Below are 12,240 nucleotides of genomic sequence, written 5' to 3' on the forward strand. Positions count from 1 at the left end.
ATTGCAATAAATAATACAAAGTCCACCTTTTTAACATGCAGCATTTCACGATCTCTCAGTTGATGAAAAAACTTCACTGGTATTGGTGGCTCTACTACCATTGCTTCTTCCACGCCACTCGTTCCTTCCCATTTTCTCACCGCCTCCAGATAGGTGATACGCTGGACACTCCATGACTGCATAGTTCCCTTAAGGAAAAGCACCTTTAGTAAATCCGCTTTTCTCTGTGATAGCTTCCCATGTCTGGAATACACTGCACCATATATCACACTCTCACAAAATGCTTGAAGACATGGCTAAAGGTCAATCATATTTGTGAACATGGTCCCTAGCTGTGTGTTGCCGCTTTCCATGTTGTCTGTAGCTTGTGAGGTGTGGAAACACTTTATTGCTTTTATGAATTTGGTCTTGCTGATTTTTGTCCTATGTTGCTCTGTCTTGCTTGTCTTATGTTGCTCTGCGTGTGCTCACTGCTCAATGATTGTCTATATTGTAATTGTTTTTAATAACTTGCCCAGGGACTGCTACTGAAACGTTGATTAATGTGCACTGTCCCTGTAAAAAATAAAATAAACTAAATTCTCCTTCAACAGGGCACTCCAAGAATTCAGGTGCATGTACACATCGACAGGTGCAGCATTTTCCTTCATCTAGCATACAATATTCTTCCCTTCTGCATGCACTTGACACATGACCAAACATTTTTACATGTATGACACGGAAGGGTCTTGTGCACAAAAGCTCTTACAGGGTATCTCATGAAACCTAATTTTGTATGAGAAGGGAGAGACTCAGTAGCATGGATGAAGTTAACTTATTTTCTCCGTCCACCATACAAGTCAATCGACTTGCACAAACCACTCCATCAATGTATTCAGTTATATCCTCTGCCTTTAGTTTGCACCACCACAGAAATAACCCCCTTGAAAGGCTCCTTGCTACGAAAATCCATGCGGGAAACATTCCATTCCGATATCTTTTTGAGTCTTAACACACGTTTCTTCTGCTCCACAGACACACAAAACATCTAAATGAGACCACTTCTTGTGACTCTCCCCGACTCCACACTTTCTTCCAACACATTCCAGATTTTCCTGGAAACGTTAAATGGATTTCCCAAGTAGCATTCATCCAAAACCCTGACTCCGACCAAAAACGAGTCTAGTGGTTTCCTATTTTCCAACATAGATTTACTTATTTTGTTTCCCTTTTTCTTCACCACTCAGCACCCTCCCCAGTGCAAGCAGTGGTGTAAAGTACTAAGTTTAAATACTTTAAAGGATTACTTAAGTAGTGTTTTGGGGTATCTGTACTTTACTATTTATATTTTTGTCAACTTTTACTTCACTACATTCCTAAAGAAAATAATGTACTTTTTACTCCATTAACTTTCCCTGACACCCAAGAGTACTCGTTACATTTTGAATGCTTAGCAGGACAGGAAAATGGTCCAATTCACACACTTATCAAGAGAACATCCCTGGTCATCCCTACTGCCTCTGATCTCACAGACTCATTAAACACAAATTCTTCATTTGTAAATTATGTCTGAGTGTTGGTGTGTGCTATCCACCAATAAAAATAAATAAAAACAATTGTGCCATCTGGCTTGCTTAATATAAGGAATTTGAAATGATTTATACTTTTAATACTTAAAAAGGTCATAATGATGAGTGAATGGCTATTATTTAATCCAGTAGCCTATAATTCACTTTAATTTTTCAAGACCTCAAATTACACAGGGCTATAAATAAAATGGAATATACATATGTAAACAAAACATAATACATTACGATCAATGTTTTGACTTCGATAACTTAAGGCCTAATTCTCTTATAAATCCTTTGTCGTGGCATGGCCAACCAGTCACCTAGGATTTTGTTGTTCCCAAGATTGGCTATGGGAAAAGGGTTATAATCATACTGATAAGCTTCAATTGACACAAGGTATGTTGAACAGTATAAAAAGCATTTCTGGAAAGGTTTTGTATGAGACGAGGCACAACAGTAAATAACAGTATCATCAGCATAAAAATGAAGTTGCGCATTTTGGACATTTTTGTATAAATTATTTATATAAATAGTGAATAAGAGAGGACCAAGTACAGAGCCTTGGGGCAAACCATTACAGACAGACAATTTAACAGACATGAGCCCATCAAATTGAGTACACTGAGTTCTATCAGACAGATAGTTAGCAAACCATGCAACTGCATGCTCCGAAAGACCTACACTCGACAATCTCTGCCTTTAGTATAGCATGATCAACTGTATCAAAAGCCTTAGAGAGATCAATAAAAAGTGAGACACAGTGCTGTTTTTTGTCAATGGCTGATATCATTTAAAACCTTCATGGCTGCTGTAATTGTGCTATGCTTCTTCCTGAAGCCCGATTGGTACATTGATTAAATAGAGTGAGTAAATAAAAACTGTTAGCTGTTCACTTACAAGGGTTTCAAGTATTTTCACCAGGGGTGACAGCTTTGAGATTGGCCTATAATTATTTAAAACATTTGGATCTCCCCCTTTTAAAAGTGGTAGGACAAATGCTGATTTCCAGATCTTTGGAATTTCATTACATTCCAGGGTTAGATTGAACAGAGATGTAAGTGGTTCAGCTATGAAATCAGCTGCCATTTAAAATGCAGGGATCCAAAAGATCAGGACCTGCAGGCTTTCTCTGATCTAAGGATTTCAGGGCTTTATGTACCACCTGCATTGAGAATGGCAAAAAGCTAAAAGTTTGACCAGCTCTCACTGGTTCATCCACACAGGGTTGTACAGAGACAGAGGACACTGAATCAAACAGCCTACCAGATGAAACAAAGTGCTCATTGAAACAATTCAGCATTTCAGTTTTGTCATATATAGCAACAGAGTCCTTCAAAACACATGATGGTAATTAATTAACATTAACTGTAACACTGTTACCAGACATAGACTTAATAGCCTTCCAGAACTTTCTAGGGTCATTCAGGTTATCTATCAGTGGTAACAGACATAAAATATTCAGACTTGGCCTTCCTGAGAAGAAAATAACACTTGTTTCGTAGGCTAGATTACAGTTGTGAATAATACAAGACAGCTCAGAAGAAAACCATGGATTATCCCGCCCTTTAACCCTGAACCTGCAGAATGGGGCATGTTTGTTTACTATTTGGGAAAAACCATCATGAAAGAATTTCCAGGCAGTTTCCACATCAGGGATATGCTCAATCTTGCTCCAGTCAAAATAAAACAAACCATGAAAGAAAGCCTGCTCATTAAAACACTTCAAATTTCTCTTACGAATAAAACGTGGGTTTGTCTTTGGAACCTTAGTATTTCTAACAGCAACAACAGCACAATGGTCACTTAAATCATTACAAAAAACACCAACCGCAGAATATTTATGTGGAATATTTGTCAATATCAAATCAATCAGGGTAGATTTTTCTGGGCATTTAAGATTTGGGCGAGTTAATCAACTGGGTAAGGTTCATAGAATTACAAAACATTTTTAAATCATCAGACACCGGCTTTAACCAAAACCAGTTGAGATCATCAATCAGGATCATTTCACTGTAAAGAAGTTTAGACATAAGGTTCATCAGAGAAGAAAATGCATCACCGAGAGCACTGGGGGGTCTATAACAGCCAATCACAGTTATAGAGAGGCCCTTTGAAACCTCAATATTCAAAGCAAGAAATTCCAACTGTTTAAAAATAGTTTCAGATTTTGCCACACTTACAGGGAATTTCGTTTTTACATATGTAGCCACACCCCCACCTTACTCGATCAGTGCGATAAACATTGTAACCACTTATACAAATATCATTATCAAAAACAGACTTGCTGAGCCAGGTTTCAGAAAACACAATTACATCAGCATCAGTTGATTTAGCCCAAATCCTAACCCCATCAATTTTTGACAACAGGCTGTGTACATTAAAATGAAAAATACCAAAACCAGATCTTGATTTAAAATCAGAGGGGGTTTGGAGACATTGCATATCAGGGCCAGGGTTAGGTTACACGTTACCTGATATCAACAAAAGAAGAATAACTAGGCACCTCTGTTTAATAACCTTGCACGCCTTCTCTTTTTTAAGAGACCTACTGCAAGCGAAATCTACAAGTGAGTTTCTAGACAATACAAAGCAGTCATTTAAAACCATTAGACTTTGGTAATCCATAGGTTTCATTCATGTCATTCAGACTGTTTTGAAGTTGATACAACTGGTTATGATAGCTGAGGTTCATTGCTAGGTTCTGAACTAATATGCATACCAAATGTTTGATGGACCATACACAGATCGGCTACATAACTAGCTACACATCCATAGGTATACAGGTATTTTTTTAAATCCTCCACTGCACAATAAGCAAGAACATAGTACGTTATTTAATCTATCTGCATTGTATGGCAAATATCAGCAAGGCAAGCATACAAAATTGTACATTCAATTTGCAGTAAATGCTTTAGCTAGCTAGATTCTTTAGATTCTTTACATCAGAAGGTATTGACAATTACATGTTTCACAAGACGACAGCCTGGTTTGCTGGTTGTTTCAGGAGTCCCTAAAACTGAAAAAAACCTGAATTACAATTTCATACTCATGTCTCAACACCCATAAAATTAGCCAGCTAGCTGGCAAATGTTAGCTGGGCAGCAAGCTTGTTAAATTGTGAATTTCGTAAATGTAACTATGATTAAAAAAATATGCATAATCTTTGTCTACATTAACTGACATATTCCTGTCAACTGTACATTTTTGAATGATTCGTTATTACGCTATAACCACTTACATGTGCTTCCATCATAGCATTTTTGTCAGCCATCTTTGCTGAAGAAAGTCTCCAGCCTTGGGTCGAGCGGAGTCAAATTCGTCATGGGAACCAATCGATATGATTGGTCATCGCCCAGCGGTCGCCGCTAGCGATTTGCATAAAGTCTAAAAACGTTGATCTTTTTCACCGCCTCCCACGCCACTTTTGCACCGCCCAAAGGTCCCCCGCCCTCTCCGTCTCTCACCGCTTTCCTTCCATTGAAAATGAATGGGAAGCGGTGTTTCACCGCGCAGCACCGTGTGCAAGTGAACACCGGGCAGCTCCTTCCTCCACTCACGCGTCATCAGGCAAATTAAAGTCATAAAAACTAATTAAGTCATTTGTGCAAGACAAATTTGAATTAGTAACATCATACGTTTTGCGAAATCTTAACATATTGTACATTTTGCTAATTCGTTACATTTAGGAAATTCGTAACATATCATACGAAAGGGATGATAGACATCAACAAATAATACATACAATATAAAGCGTAACATAACAGGTTCTCGATGTGTAAACTCTCCGTTTTCTGGTCTAAATAAGAACAGTCTCAAAAATAACGCCTGCCGAAACCCGGGATCGAACCAGGGACATTTAGATCTTCAGTCTAACGCTCTCCCAACTGAGCTATTTCGGCTACACTCCGAAAACTAGTCCCGTAAGAATTAGTCATACTTTTCTAACGTCTGTGGTTCGCTGTCCGGTATATTCATCTGGCTTCAGGATAATCAATATGTTCTACTCATCTTTCTCTATTACGGAGTGATATAAATGCCCCCACATGGGTGGAATAATCACTCACACGTTATTTTCAAACTGCCAGAAAGACAATGCTTCCACCGGCTGGTACTCTGACAAACTCACACATACTTTTAGTTAGAATTTTTATTAAAATTAGGCAAACCTTTTACTGACTACGGGTACAAAAAGGAGCCTCAGTTGATCTGGAGTCTTCTTGCTAACAGACACAGGCTCTCAATGTGTAATGGAAGTTCTAGAACTGCTCAGATAAAATTACCTATTATTTTATCCATTGTCCATGAGAGTGTGGTAGTGAGCACATCAAATTTGCACTTACCCTTCTGCATGACGCAATATTAATGTGGTCTAACACAACCATCTATTAGTCACAGTTTATGTATTATAATAATTTATAGTATTGCTTATAAACATTTTAATACATTCTTTGTAAAAAAAGCTCTCGTTCTATTTTGTCTAATCATAACTGTATGTATTGCATAAAGGCTTTTTTACATTATATTTTTAAGTCGTGTTTTTTTTTTCCTGCTGAAATACCGACATGTAAAAAACATAGCAGAGGATGGTTTCGATCCATCGACCTCTGGGTTATGGGCCCAGCACGCTTCCGCTGCGCCACTCTGCTATCTATATGGCTAGGAAGAAAGGTAGCATTTGATCCTGTGAGACCAGCTTATTACGTATGTACGCAATGAAGTTCTTAGGAGCTCCCTGAAGAGAATTCGAAAATAATACTTCTTCCACTGCCATAGTAAAATAAATTTAGACAAATCTAACGACAAAATTAATATCATTAAACTAACATTAATTTTCTGTCTAAAATGTTTTTGTTGATCAAGTCATTTAATTTATTTACAACCACATTCAAAATAAGTGAGAGAAAAAAACTAATCAAATGCTATTTCACAGATTGTATACTATTTTATTTTAGACAAATATGAAACAAGGCATCTGATGGAAATCCAATGGCACAAGTATTATACTATATATAATTTCTCCCCAAGACGTGTGTTATAAACCAAGGCCTTTCTTATTCAGTGTCCCCAGTCTTTGGGCTTTCATGTCATTGTGTATGTTGAGATTGCTTCATTTATAAGAGACGCATGCACTTTCTTTGTTCTCTTCCCAAATGCCATGAATATTTAGGTATATTTTCAATGACATAAGATATAACCCTGTATTTTATTGCTTTACTTGTATAATAAAGGGTACAATGCTTCTCTATAATACTGTTAAACTGAAGATGTCAGGAATATAGTGAAGACATACAAAACACACAGTATAGTTATTTCTGCCTATAGCAGAAATACATTGGAATTCTGTTAGATTAAAATAATACAATGGCAGCATACGTGATACATTTGCCATTTACTCAACATAATCTGAACAACCAGTCCAGTTAGCATGTAAGGAGAGAAACATTAAGCCTAGTCCTGGACTAAGGAGAATTTTCAATTGATCCATCAGGAGGGATCAGCCTGTCCTTGCATTGGATATCAGACACTGGTTGACCACCTCCAGAAGCTGGGAGTTCTCGAGTGCAGCGGCCACTCTCTCTTTGTCTGCCAGCTGTTTGTTGACTGGAACAAAAGCAAAAACAAAGGGTTTAGTTAGGGGCAATTCCACGGTAACTGGATGATGCTGACACTCAGATACTTCACTTTAAGATATACACTACCGTTCAAAAGTTTGGGGTCACTTAGCAATGCCCTTGTTTTCTATGAAAACATACATGAAATTAGTTGCAAAATGAATAGGAAATATAGTCAAGACGTTGACATGGTTATAAATAATGACTTTTAATTGAAATAATTGTGTCCTTCAAACTTTGCTTTCGTCAAAGAATCCTCCATTTGCAGCAATTACAGCCTTGCAGACCTTTGGCATTGTAGTTGTCAATTTGTTGAGGTAATCTGAAAATATTTCACTCCTTGCTTCCTGAAGCACGTCCCACAAGTTGGATTGGCTTGATGGGCACTTCTTACATACCATAAGGTCAAGCTGCTCCCACAACAGCTCAAAAGGGTTGAGATCTGGTGACTGTGCTGACCACTCCATTATAGACATAATACCAGCTGACTGCTTCTTCACTAAATAGTTCTTGCAGTTTGGAGCTGTGCTTTGGGTCATTGTCCTGTTGTAGGAGGAAATTGGCTCCAATTAAGCGCCGTCCACAGGGTATGGAATGGCGTTGCAAAAATGTACCCTGTACAAATCTCCCACTTTACAATTATCCTTTTAAAATGATAAACTTGGATTAGTTAACAACGTGCCATTGGAAAACAGGAGTGATGGTTGCTGATAATGGGCCTCTGTACACCTACATAGATATTCCATTAAAAAAACGGCAATTTTTAGCCCTCCTGATTGGTCTAAGGCACTGCATTGTAGGGCTTAGCTGTGCCACTAGAGATTCTGGGTTTGAGTCCAGGCTCTGTTGCAGCCGGCCATGACCGGGAGACCCATGGGGCGGTGCACAATTGGCCCAGCGTCGGTCGCCAGGCGTACAGTGTTTCCGCCGACACATTGGTGGGGCTGGTTTCCGGGTTAAGTGGGCAATGTGTCAAGAAGCAGTGCGGCGGGGTTGTGTTTCAGAGGACGCAGAGCTCTAGACCTTCACCTCTCCAGAGTCCGTACGGGAGTTGCAGCGATGAGACAAGACTGTAACTGCCAATTGGATACCACAAAATTGGGGAGAAATGGGCAAAAAAAATACATCAATAATAATAAATCGGCCCTTTGCAGCCACAATAGTAATTTACAACATTAACAATATCTACTGTATTTCTGATTATTTTAATGTTATTTAAAAGGACAAAAAACAAGGGCATTTCTAAGTCACCCCAAACTTTTGAACGGTAGTGTATGTAAAACACAACCCAATAATTGAAAAGTTAAACAACCCATACAACTCTACATACAAGGACTACTTTGAACAATTTCCACACTGTTGTTCTAGTAAATGTTTTTTTTGTAACAATTTGTGGAAATTGATAAAAGTAGTCCTTGAGCATAGAGTTGCATGATTTGCTTAACTTTGTAGTCATTGGATTTTGTTTAACATACATTTTAAAGTGAAAATTCATAGTCTCAGCATCACTGTTACTGTGGAATTGATGTTAAGGGCTTCTCAAAAAGGTCATCTTGAAGGTGTGATTGTTGGTCTCAGCCTCAATGTTGAGTTACTTCAGAGGCATGTCACTTTACCTGCATCTTCTGAGGCATGCGTCCCAGGAGTGATGTGCACATCAATCTGCAGAGATATGATTAGGCATAGATGGACATGACCCACCATCTTAATCTTAAATGTCCAGACAATTAAATCATATTAAAGCTTGTTTTCCTCTCACAGCTCACCAGGAAGCAACTTCATTTATTTCACCTACCTTAAACCTTTCTGGCAGGGAGCGTAGCAGTTTGACTTTGATGGACAGGCCTATGAGAGTTGCCATGCTGCAGTGGGGTATAGTGGGGGTGAACTCCACACCCACTGTGTTCTCTTGGTCATCTACCTATAAAGAAAAATAAAGTTGATGGTTTTATTAGGCTAACACAGTATGAACTATCTGCTGTCCTTAGTAGCTACACAAGTGTGTCTGTGTCGAACATCTAACTGGGGAAAAAGTTGTGAAAGAAGTTTAACTCACGCGCACTCGCACTTGTTCCACGACATTCAACTCCTCGAGGGACAATGGGTGTTCAGGATCATTAATGGATCTGATGAGATGTAGCACGGGTTAAGGTGAAATCTGATAACACAATGTTGAGAAATTAGCTTTCTTATTAAAGAATTAAGCATAATATGCAAAGTTAATTAGTATGACATTGAAAGCTCGAGGGATGTATCCCTAACGTATAACGTATCCTTAAACTAGCTACACAGAAAGGATATCAAATATTTCTCTGTCGTCGATGGGATCAGCAACATCTTCGTCCTCGTCATTTGCGGTCTGAAGTCTCTCGCCTGTTCGTTGAAAAATCAAGGGATTCGCGTTCTCTAAACGGGCACCCCCTGACATTTGTGATGTTGAAATTAAATAAATACGTATATTTGTTTGTGCTATCGTTTTTTTACTCTGAACCACGGGCTGAACAATCCACTTCCGGAAACTGTAGACGTCAAAATGTACGCAGGCGCAGCCCAGCGATTTAGTGTCATGTTGGATTTCCAGATGTATCCGGCAGGTGGCAGCATACTCATCTTAAATTCTGAAATGTGACTGAACTACAATGTTAATATACAATTGAACTACAATGTTAATATATAATGGCAATGCTACACAGAAGCATGAAAATAATGATCCATGTACAAAATATTGTTTTTGCAAAAATGTATAATAAATAAAACAGCAATTCATTTAGCCCTCTTACACATGTGAATTGTGATTCCAAGGCAAAACAGTATTTTACCAGACTCAAATGATAAGCTCTAGCTAATTACTTTAGTAGCAGTATAAATAACATCTGATGACTCAGAATACATCTGCAATTCACCATTTCAAAGTCAAGCCTAATCCATAATTGTACAATTAATCACCTGTGTCTGTAAGGGTTGCACATTTTGGGGGATATCCAGAGGTGGAAACTTCCCGTTGGAATTAACGGAAATATGCTTTGCATTGGATATATTTATAATATCATATGGAGACAGTAACATAAACCTTTTACCTTATAAGTAGACATAAGTGCAAATGATTAAATTGTTCCAATAGAAATAAAAAAACAATTTAGTTACGAATTGAAATTTATTTAAATGAGTTGACTCTTCAAATGGGAGATTCACCAATTTTTCAACCCTTGTATTGGTCAGCCTGTTGCGTGCTTTGGTGTGTGTGTTCCCAAACAAGGACCAATTGCACTTTGAGGCAGCTGATGTTGGTGGGATTTGGAGGATGATGGAGGCAACAGGGGAAATAGCCTCAGATCCACAAAGTCCCTTACACCAGGTGGCTGATGTTGGCACGGCTGCCATATTGCATCTCCATCTCAAAGCCATGGCTTGGAAGTGTACTTCGCCAGACTGCCAAGAACCTTTCCCTCATCCAGGCCAAGGTGGCGAGACATGGTAGTGATGATCCATAGGGCTTGTTGATCTCTGCACCAGACAGGATGCTCTTGCCAGCATACTTGGGGTCCAACATGTACGCTGTGGCATGTATGGGCTTCAGGGAGAAGTCTTCATGCTTTTTGATATATTTCAGAACTGCAGTTCCCTCTGCTTGGAGCAACAGTGAAGTGGGCAGGGCAGTACGGACTTCTCTTCTTACATCTGCAAGCAGAGTCTGAACATCAGACAGGATGGCATTGTCTCCTTCAATCCGTGCAATGGCTACTGCTATAGGTTTCAGGATTTTCAGGCTGCTTACCACTCTCTCCCAAAATACATAATCCAGACTGTGACATGGCCATTTCTTGGAAAGACTCCTAGGCTACTATTTACTAGTTAACAAAAGATAATGTATGTCATATCAAATATATTCACCCAACCCAGTATTGTAATCAAAACTTACCAGAAAGCATGTAGTCCTTAGCTCAGACAGTGTAGTATTGTGGGTTCAATAGCATTCCATTAGTGTGCAAGAGCTTGAGAAGCCGCTGTAGATGTGATGGAAGAGGGTTGCAATTCCATTGAATTATGGATAGTTTAACCAAAATATGCCACAAGACCTAGAATTGCCTTATGTGTATCCCATAAAAAAGGCTCACTGTTTGTTATAAGCTAACTTTTTTGACGAATTTAAGCAAAATTCCCCAAATTCCAGGGTTTAACTTCCCATGGAAAACTTCCAGAACAATTCCAGGAAATGTATGGGAAAGTTTCCGACGCTTTGCAAACCTTATGTCTGTTGGAACGGTTTAAAGTCCAGTTTAAACTGTACTTTCACTATGTACACTACCGGTCAAACGTTTTAGAACACCTACTCATTCCAGGGTTTTTCTTTATTTTTTACTCTTTTCAACATTGTAGAATAATAGTCAAGACATCACAACTATGAAATAACACATATGGAATCATGTAGAACCAAAAAAGTGTAAAACAAATCAAAATATATTTTATATTTGATTTGAGGTTCTTCAGCATGGCTACCACAGCATTCTGCATCGATATGCCATCCCATCTGGTTTGGGCTTAGTGGGACTATCATTTGTTTTTCAACAGGACAATGATCCAACACACCTCCAGGCTGTGTAAGGGCTATTTGACCAAGAAGGAGAGTGATGGAGTGCTGCATCAGATGACCTGGCCTCCACAATCCCGACCTCAAACAAATTGAGATGGTTTGGGATGAGTTGGACAGCAGAGTGAAGGAAATGGGATGAGTTAGACCGCAGAGTGAAGGAAAAGCAGCCAACAAGTGCTCAACATATGTGGGAACTCCTCTAAGACTGTTGGAAAAGCATTCCAGGTGAAGCTGGTTGAGAGAATGCAAAGAGTGTGCAAAGCTGTCATCAAGGTAAAGGGTGGCTATTTGAAGAATCTCAAATATAAAATCCATTTTGATTTGTTTAACACTTTTTGGGTTACTACATGATTACATATGTGTTATTTCATAGTTCTGATGTCTCTGATGTCTTCACTATTTGAACGGTAGTGTATGTTTATAGTATCAATAGCAGCTGACAAAGTCAATGTTGTTATGTCCAGATTTGGAGTGATACATGACATAA

General features: G+C 38.7%; 1 protein-coding gene and 1 non-coding gene across 2 annotated transcripts; both read right to left on the reverse strand.

Moving 5' to 3' along the window:
- Positions 1-5,376: 5,376 nt before the first annotated feature.
- Positions 5,377-5,449, reverse strand: trnaf-gaa. Its single transcript has one exon. It is a non-coding gene; the product is annotated as a tRNA-Phe (tRNA).
- Positions 5,450-6,475: 1,026 nt separating this feature from the next.
- Positions 6,476-9,683, reverse strand: ciao2b (cytosolic iron-sulfur assembly component 2B). Its single transcript, NM_001165144.2, is given in 5 exon segments — positions 6,476-7,151; positions 8,779-8,824; positions 8,958-9,083; positions 9,219-9,298; positions 9,464-9,683. Coding segments are annotated over 5 exon segments (486 nt in total). The 5' UTR covers positions 9,591-9,683; the 3' UTR covers positions 6,476-7,044.
- Positions 9,684-12,240: the final 2,557 nt, after the last annotated feature.

The sequence above is a fragment of the Oncorhynchus mykiss genome, chromosome 26, assembly GCF_013265735.2.
Source record: "Oncorhynchus mykiss isolate Arlee chromosome 26, USDA_OmykA_1.1, whole genome shotgun sequence".
NCBI lineage: Eukaryota > Metazoa > Chordata > Actinopteri > Salmoniformes > Salmonidae > Oncorhynchus > Oncorhynchus mykiss.